The 19769-nt window shown below is 53.9% G+C and overlaps 3 protein-coding genes across 4 annotated transcripts; 2 read left to right on the top strand and 1 right to left on the bottom strand.

Annotated features, from left to right (window-relative positions):
* The first annotated feature begins 473 nt into the window (after window positions 1–473).
* MAN1B1 (mannosidase alpha class 1B member 1) lies at window positions 474–11245 on the top strand. Of its 2 annotated transcripts, XM_058159196.1 has the most exons (14): window positions 474–732; window positions 2722–2830; window positions 3268–3395; window positions 3916–4076; window positions 4372–4481; window positions 4645–4830; window positions 5209–5357; window positions 5628–5816; window positions 6254–6444; window positions 6832–6952; window positions 7520–7717; window positions 7857–7988; window positions 8244–8475; window positions 9103–11245. In XM_058159196.1, exons 1-13 carry the CDS (start codon window positions 565–567, stop codon window positions 8445–8447), a joined length of 2046 nt encoding a protein of 681 aa, XP_058015179.1. In that variant the 5' UTR covers window positions 474–564; the 3' UTR covers window positions 8448–8475; window positions 9103–11245. The 2 variants fall into 2 exon arrangements, with proteins under 2 accessions (XP_058015179.1, XP_058015178.1); XM_058159195.1 differs by lacking the exon at window positions 9103–11245 and having other exon boundaries at window positions 8244–9036.
* A 401-nt stretch (window positions 11246–11646) lies between these two features.
* Window positions 11647–19703, bottom strand: DPP7 (dipeptidyl peptidase 7). Its single transcript, XM_058159200.1, has 13 exons — window positions 19585–19703; window positions 19395–19505; window positions 18887–19026; window positions 18632–18795; window positions 18364–18499; window positions 18160–18241; window positions 17784–17950; window positions 17145–17205; window positions 13852–13970; window positions 13320–13476; window positions 12793–12857; window positions 12617–12687; window positions 11647–11965 (listed from the first exon to the last, which is right to left on the bottom strand). Exons 1-13 carry the CDS (start codon window positions 19658–19660, stop codon window positions 11872–11874), a joined length of 1443 nt encoding a protein of 480 aa, XP_058015183.1. The 5' UTR covers window positions 19661–19703; the 3' UTR covers window positions 11647–11871.
* On the top strand, window positions 14091–17628 carry LOC131186018 (kelch-like protein 9). Its single transcript, XM_058159197.1, has 4 exons — window positions 14091–15852; window positions 16060–16312; window positions 16427–16587; window positions 16677–17628. The coding sequence occupies exons 1-4, from the start codon at window positions 14779–14781 to the stop codon at window positions 17007–17009; spliced, it is 1821 nt and encodes a 606-aa protein (XP_058015180.1). The 5' UTR covers window positions 14091–14778; the 3' UTR covers window positions 17010–17628.
* Window positions 19704–19769: the final 66 nt, after the last annotated feature.

The following is a 19769-nucleotide window of genomic DNA, read 5'->3' on the forward strand; positions in this document are numbered from 1 at the left end:
GAAGGAGGGGCTGCTAGTTTTTATGCCATATTATGTCTTTTGATGCCACCGATTCTCCTTCCAGAGACGCTCTTGACATCTTCAAGACAAATTCTTTGTGTGTCCAATCACACTTGGCCAATAAAAATTCTATTCTATTCTATTCTATTCTATTCTATTCTTCATCCTCCTTAGAAAGTCTTAAGAATCGGCTAGGAAGGAAGGGCAGCATAGAATATAAAGCATCAGGATGACTACAAGAGAAAGAAAATATGAGATTTGGGGAGGGTATGGGACGCCTTCAGAGTCACGTGGAGTCACTTCCTAGAGTTGAGGGTCGGGTCACGTGGTGTGCCAAAGTTCTGTTCTCACGTGCTTTTGACTGGCTCACCCGGCCAGCCTCCGCCTGAGAGGCTAGAGGTCGCTGTGGCAACTTAACCTCTCCAAGGAAGAAGGGACTCAGCGGCGTACCGGCGCGGCCGCTCTAGGCTCTCCCCTCTCGGTGGCCGTGGACAGCAACAGGAACAAACATGGCGGCGGGCGGAGGGGAGCTCCGCGGCTCCTGAAGGAAAACCGTTCGCCGCCATGTACTCGGCCACCTCCTCTTCGTCGCCGCCGCCGCCGCCGCCGCCGCCACTCCTGTCACCCCCGCGGCGGGATTTCATCTCGGTCACGCTCAGCGGCGGCCAGTTCCAGGCGGCGGGCGGCGGCTACAACAACAGCAAGGCCTGGCGGCGGCGTTCCTGCTGGCGGGTGAGAGGATCCATAGAGTCGGGATGGGGCAGAGGGGCTCGACGGCGCCCTCTAGGGGAGAGGCAGCGGGCGGGAGCGGCCTTTGCCCCGCGCCCCCTGGCGGCGGGGTAGGAACTGCAGTGACTGGGCCACTGCGGGAGGACTGAACTGGGGCCGCTGCAGGATTTTGGAGGGGAAACCCAGCCGGTCGCGCCCTTCCTGGTCTGATTAGCGGGGTCTGGGAGAAGGTGGGGCGGCCCTGCCGGCCCCTTGTTAGAGCACTCCTGCGGTCTGGAAGGTGCCAGGGACGGCTGCTGACGTGGGTCTTTGGGATTTGCTGTCCGAGGGGCGGTGCTGAAAAGGCAGCCAGGCTGAACAGACCAGAAAGCCTCGTTCCTCTCGCAGGCTTGGCTTTGCAGAGTGACATCAGATCATTGTCAGTGACCAGCAAAGTAAACCCGTCTCCTCCATGGATTGTAAAGGGGTTAGCCACGATAAATACAGAACAGAACAGAACAAAACAATTCTTTACTGGCCAAGTGTGATTGGACACACAAGGAATTTGTCTTTGGTGCATATCAGTGTACATAAAAAGAAAAGATACATTTGTCAAGAATCATAAGGTAAAACACAATGATAGTCATAGGGTACAAATAAGCAATCAAATCATACTAGGAAACAATATAAATCGTAAGGATACAAGCAGCAAAGTTACAGTCATGAGTAGAGGGGGATGGGTGATGGGAACGATGAGAAGATTAATAGTAGTGCAGATTTAGTAAATAGTTTGACAATGTTGAGAGAATTATTTGTTTAGCAGAGTGATGACGGGGAAAAACTGTTCTTGTGTCTAGTTGTTTGGTGTTCAGTGCTCTATAGCGTCGTTTTGAGAGTAGACAGTACAGTCTTGAAGGACCCCTGTTCGTTGCAGATCGAAGAGAGTGATTCCCATGGCGCCTGGTTAAATGTTTCTGGTGTTTGGCAGCTTTAGGATCGCCAGAGCTTGCTACCCTTGAGATAGATTGTTTTTTATCAGGGCAACCTGGTCTACCCAAATATGGGACGGAGCACATGCTGCTTCCACTTTTGCCTTTCAGCCCCCCAATCCAGCGGCCTTTGTAGGCAGTCACTTTTATGACAAACTATTTTTCTGTTAAATGTATATTTTACCAACAAAGAAATGAAGGGAGACTAGTATAGAACTATTTCAAGCTATTTAGCTCTCGTCAGCTACCCAATGGCAGGTATGACTAATTTTTAAAACTCTGTGCTGCCTTTGATCCTGAAAGCAGCACGTCACCATCAAGCGTGGAGAGAAATGCATAGGCTTTGCCTCCATTTAGATAGTTTCAGAGAAATGTTCCCTGCCAAAATAGCTAACACCAACGCTTAGTCAGTAGTCAGTGAGGCTGGCAGCAGGTGCATTTCTCGTTACTGGATCATTTCGAGAAAAGAAAGGACGCATTTAGGGGCGTGGCAAGTAACCGCAAGCTGTTGCTCGTCTTTCAAGGAGTTTCTCCTTTGAGACATTTAGCGGAGAAGCGGTTGTGTGCGTCTGGCAGCTCCCATCCCACTGAATATAGAAGAAGCAGAGTGGAGCCAGGCAGCAGCCTTGTTCCAGACCCCATGAATTGCATTGTACGTAGGAATTTCTTTCTCATTTAAGGCAGAGGAGGAGGATTGGGGTCACATCAGGGTATTCGCAAAGGGGCACGAGAGAAGCATTTTGTGGGTTGATACTGGGCTTGGTGCTTTGCTGCCTGCCATCAATCACCGTCAGAAATGTTTTGTTCTTTTGATTCTGCTGTGAAGCGCTTCCTCTATTAGTCAAATGCATCGAATAAATATTTCAGCCGCAGGATCCCTTGCTCTTGCCGTTAATACTTGGCATGCAAAGATAGCAGGGAGGTGCAAGTAGGCAGTGTTCAGTGATGTTTGGGGTGGGGGACTCCCTGAGAACATGTTCGCAGGCTGAAGGTTCCTTTTGTCTTTTGTAATGTTCACCCTCAGAAATGGAAGCAGCTGTCCCGCCTTCAGCGCAGCATCATCCTCTTCCTCTTTGCCTTTCTGGTTGTCTGTGGAATCAGGACGTATGCAAATATGGCTGACCCGTGGAAAAGTAAGTTCCTGCTAGTTTTTCTACCAGAAGTTACTGTTGCGTAATGGAAATCGGTTGCTTTTGAAACAGCCCAAACCACAACCCTATAGCTGTTTGTTCAGCAGCACTGCATGTTTCTGGTGGCACCTGGGGCTTATTTTCAAATAAAAGGTTATTCTGCTTTGTGGTTTTACTGTGACAAATTATTTTTAGAAATTAAAATGTGTCCCCAACTTTTCAAGCTATTGTGTTCCCAAACCTCCAATCATTGCTTTAGTTGCTGGGTTTTGTGTGTGTTTTTTTATTATTATTATTGTGTGGGAACAAGAAGATTTCTCAGAAGAAAATGATTTAGTGTTCCTTTCTTTCTTGGAACCAACCTTAAGCGTCAGCACTAGTCTCAGCGGCTGATTTCACTCCATTGCATCAGGTTCATTGCAATTAATTTCTCCATACAGGTGCAACCAGTAGATCTTTGGAGGAGCAGAAGGCTGACCTGGAGATCCCTGGATTGAATCCAGCAAATCAGGCCATTCTCCCGATACCCCAGAAAGCCGATGCCAATCTCAGGGACTTTTCACCTCAAGTAATTCCCCCTTCTTCCCCACTCCCATATTATCTTATAGAATAGAATAGAATAGAATAGAATAGAATAGAATAGAATTTTTTATTGGCCAAGTGTGATTGGACACATAAGGAATTTGTCTTGGTGCATATGCTCTCAGTGTACATAAAAGAAAAGATACGTTCATCAAGATACAACATTTACAACACAAATGATGGTCAATATATCAATATAAATCATAAGGATTGCCAGCAACAATTGTTGTAAACTAAAAAGCGAGTTAGCAGCTATTAGGCAGCTCAGCTATATGTGGCCATCATTGTTTGTCAATCTGGCCTTTGAACTTTCTATCCGGAAGGAATTTTTCTAACCAGACTGATCCCCGGACTAGTCTTTGTTGACCGAACTGACTCACTTGCCTTAGCAGTCTTAACAAAACGGGAGGGTCTCCTTTTTCCCTGCTTTCTTTGAAGCATTTAGACTTTCAGCTGTGGTTTCTCCACTCCTGCCCGTGAACCGATTCCTTTTGTTTGTTTTCCAGAAACCTCCGAAACAGATTCCTGCCCGGCGAGGGCCTCCGAATCTGCAGATCCGGCCACCTTGGAGGGAGGCGGAGGCCAAGTCCCCGGAAGAAGCTATCGGAGCAGAGGGAAATCCTGGCCAGGCAGGTCAGGTGCATAACCTGGATAAGCCCGTCATTAGGTGAGCCGCTTGCTTCTCTCAGTTTAGCCTAGGGCAGTTTTGGACTCCTGCCTTGTTGCACGTTTTAGTAGTGTAGGAAAGATGGGATGCTTGACTAGCAGGTGAATGTGTCATAGCTGACAGAGCTCTGGTCTGGGGATCCTGGCAGCCGTGCCCACAGGGACTGCCCATTGGTGCTGATTGGCAGGGACGGTCCTGGAGAATGCTCTCCTATGACTGGGGGTGCCTCTGTGTCATTGGCTGTAGCGTAGTGAAGGCCCATGGAGCAGAGAAAGCAATAATCCTCTTTCTACAGTTGGAGGGGAGCTGTGATTGAGCCCAACCCGAGCCCCGAGCCGCCTTCCAAGAAAATAAACCATCCAGGCAGGCCTTCTGCCGTGGCCTCCGAAGACCAGAAAGAACCAGGTAGTGGGCAGGGCTCGGCTTAGCCCAAAGGGCTGCCTAGGGGGGGCTTTGCCGACGTGGCAGCCCAGCCTTTCTTCCGCAGGACCTTCTCCTGTGACTGAGACAGGCGGCTCTGCGTTTTCCCTCCAGGGCAGCTTCCAATGTCTCTTCCTTCTTGTTTCAGTGGCCCTCAATAATCGCCAGCTGGCGGTGATCGAAGCCTTTCGCCACGCCTGGAAAGGTTACAAGGAGTTTGCCTGGGGTCATGACGAGCTGAAGCCCATCTCCAAGTCCTTCAACGAATGGTTTGGCCTTGGACTGACGCTCATTGATGCGCTAGACACCATGTGGATCTTGGGCTTAAAGGCAGGTCTGTGCCTTGCCTGCCGGTTTTCTCAGCCTTCCTCCCACAAGCAGGGGAATCTAGCGGGAGGTTGCAGGCAGAGCGGGCTCCCTTCTTTTCTCTCGGCCTTCGTCTGCCCACAAAAAAACCACCCTTGTAAGTTGAGGCGGCTGTCTCCGAGGGGCGCCTGTTTGGGGACAGAGCCCAACATAGAGCAGACAAAGGAGAAGCATCTCTGACTCAGGAATCATCTCTCACCCAGAAGAAGAACTGCGGCTGGACAGGGCCCGGGGCTTCTTTCCTGCCAGAGTAGGCAGGATCTGGAGGCAGATGCTTGGGCAGGCTTTTCCTTTCCTGCACCGGAGAGGTTGGCTCAAGCTTCTGGGCTTCCTCTCCCTAATGCAGAGTTCAAAGAAGCCCGAGAGTGGGTGGCCAAGGAGCTGGACTTCAAGAAGGACGTGGATGTCAATCTCTTTGAGAGCGCCATTCGTATCCTGGGGGGCCTGCTGAGCACCTACCACTTGTCTGGGGACAGCCTCTTCTTGGAAAAAGCGGTAAGTATCTTGCTTGCCTCTGAAGGAAGACCCCCCCCCCCCCGAGGGCCCCTCCCCTCTTCTCTTCAGAATGACCAGGAAGGCCTCTGAATCGGTCGGTCTTTCCTCTCCCCCAGCAACTGAAAACAGTCGCTTTCTTTCTTTCTCTTTCTTTTTCTTCCTTCCTTCCTTCCTTCCTTTCTCTTCCTTCCTTCCTTCCTTCCTTCCTTCCTTCCTTCCTTCCTTCCTTTCTCTCCCTCCCTCCTACCCTGCAATTTCTCCCTTGTTCAGAAAGATATCGGGAGCAGGCTCATGCCAGCCTTTAACACCCCTTCCAAGATTCCCTTTTCGGACGTCAACATTGGGAAGGGCACAGCCCACCCCCCACGCTGGACCTCTGACAGCACTGTGGCCGAGGTGACCAGCATCCAGCTGGAATTCAGGGAGCTCTCACGCCTGACCGGCGAAGAGAAATTTAAGGTACGGGTGTGGGGAGTGGATTTTGGCTGGGCTCCCTCCTCTTAATGGTTATGCTGTGGGGTGGGGGGCAGGGGGGGCGGCGCAGAGGGGAAGAAACTACCTAATCAAGAAATGGAGACTTCCTCAGCTTTTGGGGCAGTCAGTTATGGGTCTGAACTTGGGATAGTCAATCTCTCTCTTTGCTATTTGGTTGCAGTAGATGGTCAAGAGAGGAAACATGTCTCCTGATAAGGCTTCTTGGGCTGCAATTCCCACAGGGCATAGAGAGTGAAACCCACCCCCACCCCCAGGTTGAGGCTGGATGGAACCGGGTCCGTTCCCTCCAAACTCTGGCTGCCACACGTATTTCAGAGCCCCATCTGTGTACTGCTTTTCCTGGTTCTGGTTCCAGTGGAACAGGGCACCAAAGCTCCACTGTCTGTCCCTTTGCCTCCTAGAATGCTGTGGACAGAGTGATGAGACACGTCCACTCCCTCTCTGGCAAGAACGACGGCCTGGTGCCCATGTTTATCAACACCAACAGCGGGCAGTTCACCCATCTCGGGGTTTACACCCTGGGGGCTCGAGCTGACAGCTACTACGAGTATTTGCTCAAGCAGTGGATCCAGGGAGGGAAGAAGGAGAACGAGTAATTCCTTTTAAAATTCCCTCCCTTCCTTTCTAAGATGTCTGGCAGCATTTTCTGCGGAGAATTCTAGCGCTTTTCCTGCAAGCTTTGTACAGGAGGGGAAATTAGGTGGATTTGAAGTCAGGATGGGAATAAGTAATGCATTCTCATACTCAGGAATACTTTCTTGGAGCTGGGCTTCTCGGGAAACCAGGCACACCCTGCCCTCAGACCCAATGGGTGGTGTTTCTCCAGTTTATGGGCTGAAGATAACTGTAAATGAGGCAAAGGTGCCAAATGCAGGAAAAGCTTGACAGCTGGTGCTCCTTATCGGCCCTAATGATGCACCATGGCCTTACTAGCAACATCCCAGCCACTAATGATGGCACCTCCCCTTCCTCCCAACAGGCTCCTGGAAGACTACGTGAAGGCTATTGAGGGCGTGAAGATGCACCTGCTCCGGAAATCCTATCCCAAAAGGCTGAGCTTTGTTGGGGAACTCGCTCACGGTCGTTTCAGTGCGAAGATGGTGAGCCTCCTTTTAGGGACCGGGGTGGGGGCTCCTTTTTCCTACAATTCTGCTCTTACAGAATGACTTGTGGTAGGCAGGTGGAATAAGGCAGAGGCTCTTGTTTCCAATTCAGCAACCAGATACCCTCCAGGTTTACCAAGAGTGTTGCTGAGCAGTTAGGCATGTTTCCTCTCCCAGTTTCTGAACGGCAGCGGATGGATTTGCTTAATGAGTCAGATTTCAGGCTCTGAGCACTGCTTTTTCAGCCCTCCTGCTGGGCCTTTCAGTCACGTGGAGAATTTGATCTGGATTGCCAGCACCTGCATTTCTCAAGGGATCAGAACTGCCTGCGTAGATCTTCCCCCTTCCTCCTTCGCTTTCACTGTCACATCAGTTCCTCTCTCTTGAATAAGAAACCCCTTCTCAGAACCATAACGGGAAGGCAGCTGGCAATGCATCCGGCCAAGCGTGCCGTGCAGGGAGCCCAGGAGCACCTTCCAGAGCTCAGCTTCAGCAGAGGAGAGGGACTTTGGCAGAGAGAGTTGATATCCCACCAGCTCTCCTCCATCTGTGTTTCTGGAGCAGGATCACCTGGTCTGCTTCTTGCCTGGGGTCCTGGCCCTCGGCGCTCACAACGGGCTTCCTGCAGATCACCTGACCCTGGCGGCGGAGCTGGCAGAAACCTGCTACCAGATGTACGTGCAAGTAGAGACCGGGCTGAGCCCCGAAATCGTCCACTTCAACATGCATCCGCAAAAGGACCGGAAGGACGTGGAAATCAAGGTGAGGAGTTCAGCAGGGCTGATCCTGCCCTGGGTCTCCGGCGCGACAAGCAGAGGACGAGCCTCGCAATTCAGAGCCCACTCTGCTGCGGGCATCCAAGTCCAAGCCCTCAGCTTCCCTTCTGCTGCCTTTTCCCCAGGCCGCCGATAGGCACAACTTGCTGCGTCCTGAGACGGTGGAGAGCCTCTTCTACCTGTATCGGTTCACCGGCGATAAGAAGTACCAGGATTGGGGCTGGGAGATCTTACAGAGTTTCAATCAATACACCCGGGTAAGCCTGAGCTTGGGGCACCCCGGGCCATCTGCTTCAGCATCGGGGTCCCATCAGAGAGAGCAAGGAAAGGAGGAAAGCCCTCACCCCCCCCCCACCAACCCTAGTTAGCAGGAAGTACTGCCAGGGGGGCGGGGTAAAGCAGGCTTTTAATTGACTGGGGTAAAGCAGGCTTTTAATGAACAGCGCCCCAAACAAGCCAAGATGGTGAACCTTGATGGCCTTCCAATTTCACATTTGGCTTCTCCCATCCAGGTCCCGACCGGCGGCTACACGTCCATCGACAACGTCCAGAACCCCAGCAATCCGGAGCCAAGAGACAAGATGGAGAGCTTTTTCCTGGGCGAAACCCTCAAGTACTTTTTCTTGCTCTTTTCGGAGGATGTGAACTTGATCAACCTGGACCAGTACGTCTTCAACACGGAGGCCCACCCGCTCCCCATCTGGCCATCGGCATAAACCGAAGCCGGGCGTCTGCTGTTCCCAGGTTCGACCCCGTCCCGATTCTGGGGACCTGAAGGGAGGCGTGTAGCGACATTCCCAGAGGAATTGTACGTGAGGGAAGGTGGGTCTCCGGAATCACAGCCCCCCTCTCCGAAAAGGGGCATTCAAGCGAGGAACGGGCAAGCGGGTCCCTGCCGTGCCAGATCCCGCTTGGCATATGCGGGGAGCGCAGGGCTCGCTTCGACCCAGGGAGCGCCTCAAAACTGGAGGGCCCAGCATCCTTCCGTTGTCTCCGTTCCACCTCTCGGCAGGAGAGGCCATTCAGGAGGAAAGGGTGGCTTTGTTCCCAGGTATCCATCCCAACCTCCCTGGAACTGGGACTTCCCAGGATCATTCCAGGCTGCAGGTGGGGGTGGGGAAGGGGTGAGAGCCCCTCTTTGAAAAGAGTGTTCAGTACTGGCCTCCTGATCCCAAAGGGCACTTGGAGTAATTGGGAGGAATTTGTTGTGAACTGGAGAGAAGCTGGATGGATGGTAAATATATATTCTTAACTTATCTGCAGCAATGCAGGGAGAAAAATGTGAAAATTTACATTATGGGGGGGGGGGAACCAGAAGGTTATCTATGTAGGAATTTATATATGTATAATATGAATAATTTTTTGGCTCAGGTATCCTTCCGAAAACTGCTTCCTGCATGGGTTCCTCTTCCAGTTGGAGGCCCCAGAGGACTGTTGACTTCAACTTGCAAGCATATTTGGGGTGGGGTGGGGGCCTGGAGGGCAAGGAAGCAGCGGGTCACAGAGCTTTTATCCCCAGAGCGGATTCTGCCCGCTAGGATTTCTGTGACGCCTCTCGTGCTTGAAAAGTTCCCCCTGGAAAGTTGGGCTTAAAAACCGAGCAACTAACTACCCTTCTCTCTCTGGCTTTTAACTACCAGCCACAGAGGAAGCTGCTCACTAAAGGTGCGAACTCGGCTGCATTTACACCGAAACATGGAACAAAGGCTCGTTTCCTTCTGCTTTGTTGTGGTCTTTGTCTGTCAGGACAAGAGCAACCTGCAGGATAAGAGGTGGTCTCTGGCCTGGGGAGGGGCTGCCCTTTCATACCAGTCCTTCCGTTCTCTGTCTTTCCGCCCATTCCTTAGCCTTCATGGCCCTCCCTCCTTCTTTCCAGTCACTCAATCTCAGCACTTTAAAGTGGGGGCAGAGAGAAGATTCATGGGACAATCTTCCCCGGTTTTGCTGGGACTGATTTTTTTTTTTTGTATTTGGGGACCTCCCTGCGCCCTTCGTGCTTGCTGCTGCTGCTGCCTGGTCACAATGCTGTTGCGGCTGGAACAGCTACTTTAAATCCCAGCCCAGCAGAGGATGGGGAGACTAACTGGCACAGAGGGGAGCTGCACCGCTGGAGCTGTGGGAGGGGAAATCCCGGCGGGATTGTTTTCTGCGAAAGTGGCTTCAGAGGGACTGGTGATCCCGGTTCTTTTTTGTATGCCACTCCTGACCCCCAAAAAATGCATATTTCCCAAGACTCTGGCGTTTGGTGCTACCTAAAAGATGGGACAGTGCAATGACCAAGAGCCCGAATGCAAGAAAACGGTTGCTTGGATCTCTTGGCGCACGCCTCGAACTCGGTTCCTTCTCCCCTGCAATATCACAAGGTGGGTGACTCTCACAAAGGGAGAGAACCAAATGCTTTGAACAGTGGAAGCACAATAGTATCACAATAGGAAAGATTTCTTTCCAATCTTCTTACTGTAACTGTGGACTTCTGGAGAACTTCACTGTTGCCACGTTCTTGTAAATGGTCTTTTGTTTGCTGTTGTGGCCACAAAGTCCCAACTGAATTTGTTTTTTGGGGGGGGAGTGGTCCTGGCTTTCGAGGGGGTGCTTGCAAGGCACTATTATATGGTTTCCTGTTCCCCCCCCCCTTTAAACAGACCCTGGAATTTAAAAGCCATACTGTAAATCCCCAGTTTTGGGAGGCCGACACTTTACTTTGAACTGGTGCCTTCTGGTTTCAAGGGGAAAGAGAGAAGGGTTGGGATGGCCACGTCCCTGAAGGCGAGCATTTCTTCCAGCAAACAAAGCCTGGAGCTGGGCTGCAGACCCTCCGAGTCTCTTTCAGACAAGCCACCTAGGACGTTTGTTTCCTGGATCCTTAGATCCCGGGGATGCTGATGCTGAGATCCTGGTTAGACAGTGAACAATGCCCCACCCCACGCACAGAATTGTTATGCTATTTTGTTTACCGGTGCACAATCCTGAATTCCCACTTGCCTCGGAGGCTGGAATGTTGTCCTAATTTTGGAAATTTCAAGAGAAATTTGCCACATCAGGAAAACCTAGCTCCGTTTTCATGTTTGTCTTACGCAGCCAAATCGGGACACATTCCGCGTGATTTTCCTGCCATCTTTATCATGGCCAGTTCATCTCATGTCTTAAGAGCAGATGACGGAGTCTTAAATGATCAGGCAGCATTGGACAATTGGCTGTAAGCGGACCGGCAGGGAGGGCTTGTGGCTGTCAAACTTGGTAGAGAAGCTGGCTATTGTGAGGAGCACCCTGTGTGCTCCCATCATTCCCTCTGCATAATTATTTCAAATTACCTTTTTTTCCCCCCTCCCAAGAAGAGGCAGCCTTGCTGAAGCCTTGTTGGTCCAAAGTATTTGTAAAGTAGAATGGATTCCTTTTGCGAACGGTCCAGAAATGTGACTTGCCTTTTTGCAAAGGGAAGGGAAAAAATCTCCAAAATGAAAGCGAATCTTAAAAGTGATTTTGGCTGGGAAGTTAATCTGCAGAATTTTACTCCACCTTAATAAACTTCCAATTTATTTTGAGACGCTGCGTTTTTCTGTGCCACTGACTGCTTATGTGCTTCTGTCCTGGCCAAGAGCTGGCTTTTGCATGAGAGGTTGAAGCCGGGAAGTGAAAGTTGCCATGGGTTCGAGCACTGTGGCGCATCATCCCTTGATAGCGACACTGGTAGAACTCCTCTGTAGGGTCTCCAGAGTGAAACCAAGTTGGCAAAGGAAAGGAATGCTTTTCCGGGGGGGGCGGGCGAGTCTTGCAGCTTTCTACTGAGGATGGGGGGTCTCCAGCTAGACGGTCCGAAGGTACAACTCAGGAAAGCACCCCTATTCCTTTCCGGGCCCCCGACTTAGAACCACCAATCTCAATGCATCTAAGCACTGAGTTTGAACTCTCTTCCCCCACCCCCTGCAGTTCCCAGATCCTTTCTTAGAAAGAGGTGAACAAAGGCCTGTTTCATCCCAGCCTCCATGAACCTCCCAACCCAGGAAGGTTCCCTGGAGAGAGCTTTATTCCTTGCTCTGCAGCACGAAAGTGTCATTGCTTCAAGAGGATACTACAGTTTCCCTCCCTTCACGCCCAACGGTCTGGGGGCTTCTGTTAAGGCACCGGCTGGCAACTCAGACGCTACTTGGTGGCCGCCTCCACCCAGCCCTGAATGATCCTGGCTTCCTGTAGCCGAGCTTCCCTGGCCGAGGCGGGATCAGCTGGGTTGGAGCTCCTGTTTTGGGGAGGAAAAAATAAGCCCAGTGAAGTGGACCGTCCCTGCTGCCTGGCAGAGGGACAACAGCCAACCATGGGAAGTGAGTAGTTCCAAGTGGCTTTTAAGGTGTGTTTGCTTGCTGTAGCAAGACCCCTCCCTTTCAGGGATTACAATCACTCTGCTTCCTCTTTCTGAAACATTTAAAATTGTTGAAAGCTTGTTTTTAAAAAGAAAGGGGAGGGACAATGAATAATCTGAAGAGACTTCCTTAAACAAGAAAGTCCAGTGGGGAAAAAAAACGCCTTTGGGACAACCACGACCTGGATGACTGAGAAGCTGCAGAGACACCGAAGAGAGTGGCCAGTTGAGACCAAAGGGCTCCCCTAGCTCAGCACCTGGGCCTGCGTGAAGGCCTCCGAAAGCCCACGTGATCCGGGAGACGGCAACAGCTGCCCTCCCGGGTCAGAAGCCAGGAACAGCCCAGAGAGGGAAGGTTACTTATGGAGGCAGCTATTCCTCCTGTCTCCCAAGAGAGCTTGTGAACAAGACAGCCCATCCAGAGAGATGGGAGGAGGAGGAGGAGGAAAGGCCTATCTAGAGCAAGACGAGATCCTTGCAAGAACAGTACAATCTGAGAAGCCGGGGAAGAAGCCAGGAGGCCAAACGTACCGCAGATCGAGGTGATGGGCGCCCCCTTTGATGGTGATGGCAATCAGGGAGGAGCTCAGGTTCTTTCGCACCTGGAACGGCAACACCGGAAAGTCAAATGTTGGGGGGGGGGGAACAGTAGGTAACGGATCCAGGTAGATCTGACCAGATCCCAGGAACGCCGAGCAGGTACTTACGCCGCCTGATGCCCAGGGGTCCAAGTCTCCGTTGGAAAAGATAATGTTGCTTGCAGCAGCCAGATCTGCAGTTGTCAAAAGAACAGCAAGATTCTCGATCGGTTTGAATGATCAAAGTGCACAAAAGCTACCCTGAGTCAGTGGGGAGGCGAAGGCGAGAGGGGCAGCCCCCATCTTGGGGTGGGGGTTTCCAGGAGGAGAGCGCCTGCCTTAAAACCGGTCAGTGGCTCTGCAAAAGCTCCGGCCCTTCCCAGCAAGATCCTCTTGACCAGCTGGGCTTTTCCCACCAGGAGGTCCCAGCTGGATGGAGAAGTTCAGACTCCCACGGCAAGTCCTGCCCTCACCAAGAGAGGCCTTGCAAGGGCCCAGAAGGAGCCTCCTTCCACAGGACACCTGTCAATCTGGGACCATGGCCGGCTGCCCTTTACGTCTCACAGCTGCACCCTCCCCCCGCAGATCACCAAGAGCAACGGGGGCCCCACCCCTCCCAAAATCGCAAGCTGAAATCCCAACGGGCTGCTGCTCACCGCTGCCCCAGAAGTTGGTGCGCAGCCACGATGGCTGGGGCCAGACCCCCCACTTGCGGAAGCAGTAGCCTTCCCTGGCGGCCTCCGCAAAGGGCAGCTCCGGAAACATGTCGGTCACGTTGTTGCTGCTGAACGTTAAGTTTATCTCGGTGCAGGCCTGGAACAGAGAAGAGTCTGGCTGCCGGGAGAAGCAACCATGGGAGTCTCATCCTGGTCGGGGGGGGGGGGGGGATGGATGGGCCCTGTCTACACTGCGTCAGCCCATTGCCAGTTTCAGTGCAGAAAAAGCTGGCAGTGTGGGAAGGGAAGACCCATAGCAAGAAACACCCCAAAAATGCAAAAACGTCCAGGGGACCTTGCTCAGATAGCAAGTAAAAAATCCACAGACTTGGAAAATGGTTTTTCATCCCATCCCTGGCGATCGAATGCCTCAATATCCTGAATGGCAGCTGCCCATCACCCCCACCTGGCGCCCCTGCAGCCACCTCCGTTCCTGGCCAGCCCAGGTGAGGCAGCTCTTCCCCCAACCTACCTGATAATCCCAAGCTTCAGCATTGGGGCCTAAGCCGCAGCCGGTTGGATCGGCACATTTATGATACAGCTGGTAAATGTCGAAACACACTGCCATCCCCGTGGAGTTGTAAAATACTCCTGGTAGAGCAAGAAGAAGAGGTCGAGTCCACTTTAGGTGCTCCAAAGAGAGAGAGGGGAGGTTGGGCAGAGGGGAGGCTGTTTTTTAAGCCTAAATCATCTGGGTGGGCCCACCTTAAGGCCGACTTGAGAGAAAAGCTCATCTTGCTTCCAAAGTCTCGGGTGAAAATTCTTTGGAAGATACGCAGCTACGAACAGCAGCCCTTGGGAGGATGTTCAGTCAACGAGCGTACACACACACACACACACACACACACAGGAGAAAGGCTTAAGGCTTCAGCATGTGATTCAGGACAGAGAGAGGGAATAAATGCTTTGCCAAGTCCTGCTGCCAGGCCCAACAGGGAGCTCAGCTTTTTAGCGTTGCTGGTGGCTGGGCAGAGAAATTGCAAATACTCCTCGTTAAACTTCTTTCCCTTCAGCCGAGGTATAACTCCTAGGAACAGTAGGAAGCCAGATTTCCTTCCTCTGCTGCCTTCTGGCCAAAGACCGCAGAGAAAGGCCAGGCTGAAGCAGCGGCCCTCCTTCCAAGCAGGGGGCAAGACTGGACTTGCCTCTTTCCCCACTTTGGCCAGAGCAGGAAACGGAGGACCCACCGCACCTTGGTGGACACCAACCAATGGGAGGGAAGGAGGCAGGGGAGGAGATTGGTTGCTGCTGTCTTGGAGATGAGGGATCAGCTGACCTGCTCTCCTGGTAGCCCAGAAAAACAAGAGTGAAGCACAGCTAGCAAGACTGGCCGTCCCACTGGCTGAGTCCAGAGATGCTTCCAGTGGGCAGAGAGCAGGGAAAGGGCCCCTTCTGAGCTATGGCTTCTGGAGAGACGCATCTTGGGGACCGGGAAGCGGCAGAAGGCCAGAGTCTCAGCTCGGACACCTACCTGCCTAAACTCCTAGAGGGGCTCCAGAACCTGCGTTCCCAGAATGCCCTGTGTGACGTGGTGCTGGAGGCCGAGGGGGTCTCCTTCCCCGCCCACAAAGCCATCCTTGCCGTGGGCAGCGGCTATTGCAAGATGCGCTTTGCCAGGGAGGCGCCCAGCCAGGGAACCCCCCTCAAGCTGGCATCGCCGGTGACCGCCCGGGGCCTGCAGGGCGTCTTGTCTTTCCTTTACTCCAACCGGCTGGAGCTGACTCTGCAGACGGTCGAGGAGGTCTTCCGGGCGGCTGAGGCGCTGCTGGTGCGCGAGGTGATGTGCCTCGCCTTCCGCTTCCTGGAAGGAGCCCTAAACCGGCACACCTGCCTGCCCATCCTCTGCCTCGCTCAGCGTCTTGGCCCCGAAGAACTGAGGCTGAAAGTGCAGCGTTGGGTCGGCAAGCACTGCGGCCACCTCCTGAAGGACCCTGTGCAGCTGAAGGAGCTGGACAGGGCGACTCTCTGTGAAATCCTGGACAGAGGAGACACCCGGGGACTGAGTGAACTGCAGCTCTTTCAGGCCGCCATTTGCTGGCTGGACCACAACGGCTCCCGCCAGGAAGACGCAGCCCAGGTGCTAGGCTGCATCCGCTTTCCCTTCATTCCGCTCCCGGATCTGCAGAGGTTCGTCCAGGAAACGCCCGTCATGAGAACCGCACCTGCTTGTCGCCGGTACCTCCGGGAAGCCCTGGACTATCATGGCCAGCCATACGTGCAGCCGCTTCTCCAGAGCGAGGGCACCCGGGTGCGCCATAGAAACGAGACGCTGATTGTGCTGGGGGGCAGATCAGCAGACAATGCCATTTGCGGGGACGTCTGGGCTGCTGACCAGCGCTGCCATTCGTGGACAGCCATCGGGAAGCTGAGTGGGCCCCTGTACAACCACTGCGTGGCTGTCCTGCACGACTTCGTTTTTGTGATGGGGGGGCAGGAGAGCTTTGATCCGACAGGCCAGGAGCCTTCCAAGAAGGTAAGACAACCCTGACTGTCCAGGCACAGCTGGCGGCTTTGATTTTCTTCAGAGTAAGAGGCCAACGGAGTCGCTTGGGGAGAGCAAATGTCCCTGCTTCTTTGTTGGCAACGTCAGATAGTTCCTGATGGCAAGGCGGACTTCCCTCTTCCCAAAGGGAGAACTGGGGGGGGGGGAACCACTGACCTTTCCCTCTTCCAACTCCAGGTGTTCAGGTTTGACCCTTGCCGCAACACCTGGCTGCAGCTGGCCAGCATGCTGGTGCCCAGGACCCGCTTCTATGCAGGGGTGCTGAACGAGCGCCTGGTGGCTGTGGGGGGTGGAGCACCGCTGGGGATGCCAATCGACACGGCTGAGGAGTACCGACTTGCCAAGAACGCCTGGCGGCCCCTCCCGCCCCTTCCGGAGCCGGTGGCTGACCATGCGGGGACGACGCACAGAGGCATCTTGTACATCTCAGGTGCGGAAGGGCAAAAAGCAGCTGGCACAAGCTACTCTGGAGAGAGAAGCACCTGGGTCTGGGGCAGCCTCGAGTAGCGGAGGAAAGAACAGCAGCCCTTTTCCTTTGGCACAGGGGGCTTCGCAGAGGGCCAGACCTTGAGCACCATGTACAGCTACCTCCCCCGCCTGCGCTGCTGGGTCAGGAACCGGCCGATGGCCTTTGACCGCTGCGGTCACGGCATGGCAACAGTGGGCGACCGCATCTTCTGCCTGGGAGGAAGGGCTCTGGCCAACGTAGGTGGCATTTGCTCCATCCTTCTTGGGCTCTTGGGCTTCCCCGAGGCTCAGCTGGATATTCTGCCCTATGCTTTGGTTCTTCGCAGGGCCAGGAGTGGGTCCCTGTGAGCGAGGCGGAGTACTATTGCCCCATCACCGATCAATGGGCCCGACTCCATCTGTCGGCCATCGACCTCTGCCACTTCAGCCTCGCCACCAGCCAGCTTCAGCTCTACGTCACGGGCGGAGGGTCTCTGCGGCGGAGGAGCAAAGAGGACGGCATCTGGGTCTGCCACCCCAGCAGGGGGACCTGGGTAAAGGTGGGCTGCCTGCCCCAGACTCTGGCCGATCACACCTGCTGCTTCATTCATCTGCCCCCCAGGATTGCAAGCCCAGGAGGAGCCGAGCGAGAGGAGCTTCCGGATGGCGGCAGAAAATAGCTGGATCAAAGCAGTTTGGGTTTTTCCTGGGGTGACCCCCCTCAGGGAAACGAACTGGCAGTGATTCTGTCCCGTGGCCCCCACCCTGGAGAAATGCAGCATTCGCAGAATGAAACTGGGTGTACATCTACTCACCAGAAAGAGCCGCCAGCCCTCGGATTGGGTCTTTGCTGGCCAACATCAGTTCACAGCCAACCTGAAATATCAGACGTGCCCAGGTTCAATTTCTCAACGCCCCCTCCCCATCAAAAGCAGGTGAGCACACCTGCATCACCCGCTCCCCAAGCAGGAACCAAGTTCGTCTACCTGCCGACTGATTCAATATAATCTATTTTCTCGCTCGCTTGGGGTTTCATGCCCAGCTTAAAAACATGCCGCTTCCTGGCCCAAATCCCCAAATGCTTATATTGTCATGAAAAGGAAAAAAAAAAGCCCCAGACTCCAAATTTCTCTCTAGTACTGCCTGACGTAGGTCCATTAATGAAAGACCTCCCCTGGGGGTTGGGTGGGGGGCAGGAGTGTCACTTGATTGGTTTAAGGATCTCTGGAAAGAGCAAGCAAGGAACACGGTTTGGTCGATTATCCTTTGGCAAACATACCAACCTTGGGCAAAAGATACGTGAAAGAATTTGGGTATATTTAAAAATATTGTATTTTTAAAAATTACAATATTAGCATTAAAGTGACACCACCACAACAGGGGGTTTATTTTTGCCGAGCTGGGTACACTGAGTGACTGAGCTGCCCCACATCCAAGGGAGGCTGAGTCCTTACCTTGACGGGGTTCGCTGGAAAATGGTCCAAAAATTCCGTCTTGTAAGGATAATCCATCATAGCCATCATGGTGAAGGCATTCCGGGCAAACTCAAAGAGCTGCTTGATGTCCTCTTGAGTCGAAAGCTGGTGGCAGAGAGCCATCTCCGTGCCGATTTTCCCGTAAGCTTAACACAAAGGAGAGACGCCTTTGAGTTTAAGGATGTCGCAATTGGTATCCTCCACCTGGTAAACAAACTGCATTTTGGGTTTAAACCTTTCTGGTCCACTGTATTCTGGCAGCAACGTATTCAGTCGCAAACCGCCCACAACTTCACACCCTAAAATGTGTCCGTCCCAAGGACTGTTCGCTCCCATTCGGTGCTCCTTCCTTTACCTCCAACCAGGCTGAGGTCTTTGATTTGTCTGAATGCTTCTCGGACAGCTTTGGCACACTCTGGACTGTAGTTCTGAAAGTCCTGGAAAAAAGAGACGAAATTCCCAAACCGAGTCGGAAAGCGAATTGGATTATTTCAGATTCTGGCGGGGTGGGATGGGATGAACAGGAGATAGGGAACCTGATTGAGGCGCCTTGTCTTACTGCTGTGACATCCTTGAAGAACTGGCCGGGATCCCCAATCCCCGCGGTGGACAGCACAGGGGCGCTGGCAGCCAGGGCCCCGGCCACCAGGTTGGGATACTTCATCCTCATGTAGGCGCTGAGCATCCCTCCGTAACTGTGAAGGGGACAATGAGAAGGCTGCGATTTTCCTGGACGGAGGAAGCAGATGCTTTTGGGCTCGCCAAACGGGATCGCAGCCTCGCCGCCACCTGGGGCACCCAACGTTTTGCTCGGAAGCACCCCTCACCTGCCCCCGAAGGTGATGACCGGCACGTGCTGTGCTCGGTGCTGCTCTTTTAGCCACGCGATGAGAACCGCGTAATCGGCCAAGGCTTGCTCCACGCTCAGCAGGCCAATGTTCGGCTCCTGCAAGGATGCTGCTCCGAATGGAAGCGATTTCCCGTAATACCTCTAAAAAAAGGAGGGGAGGAGATGAGCTAGTGACCAGCCTGTGCCATGGCAGCCGCCGACGGCCCTCCTGCCTGCCCCGCCCCCCCCTTACGTGTTCTGCAAAGACCACCAGGGCCCTCTGCTGCTCCGCCAGCTCCAGCAGGAAGCCGGTGTTGAGGGCGAAGTCCCAGATGTTTCCTTCATTGCCCGTGTAGAAGAAGATGGGGCCAACCCCCGGATTCCAGAACTTATCTGCGGGATGCAGCCGCGTTAGGAATAAAGGCAGGCGATCCTTGTTTAGTGACCGCCTCATTTAGCAACCCAGTTACAGCAATGACAAGAAAGCCGTCAGGGGCCAGTCCTCCCCGGGTGTATCGGCCAAGCCAAGGAGAGCTGGCTCGAGACAATAAGCCCAGCCACAGGGATTGCTTCACTCAGCGTCCCAGATGCCACTCCCAACTGGGGTTGCAAAACGAGGTCTCTCTGCACCGCGTGGAGACCCCTCCAGAGCAGGGCTGCAACGGGGCACGAAGCAGGCGCGCCCCCTTGGGAAATCCTGCCCTGGGAGGGAGTGGGGGGCTTTTCCAAGAGAGGCCGAAGCTCGCAGACCGCCAGCTCACCTGTGATGAGGTACCTCTGGGGGAAGGTCCGGTTGCGGCAGTTCTGGAAGTTGAAGTGGTCCAGCCGCTGCTGGAAGAAGCGCTCCTGGAAGGGCGGGGGGCGGCTGGGGGCTGCCAGGAGGAAGGCAGGGAGGTTAGGAAGCGCAGCATCATCCCCCGCCCAGACCCCGTGCGACGGCCGCCCCCTCACCTGCCGCCCCCAGCACCGGGAGGAGGAGGAGGAGGAGGGGGAAGGGGCGCGCGGGTCCCGCGGACATCGCCTCCATGCAGCCGCCGCCGGTCACGTGCTGGAGGGCTCGGCCGGTCACGTGCGCGGAGGTCACGTGGCACTCTCTTTTTTCCCCCCCTCCCCGGGAGGCGCGGCGGCGCCCGTCG

Source organism: Ahaetulla prasina, chromosome 16 (genome assembly GCF_028640845.1).
Source record: "Ahaetulla prasina isolate Xishuangbanna chromosome 16, ASM2864084v1, whole genome shotgun sequence".
Classification (NCBI taxonomy): domain Eukaryota; kingdom Metazoa; phylum Chordata; class Lepidosauria; order Squamata; family Colubridae; genus Ahaetulla; species Ahaetulla prasina.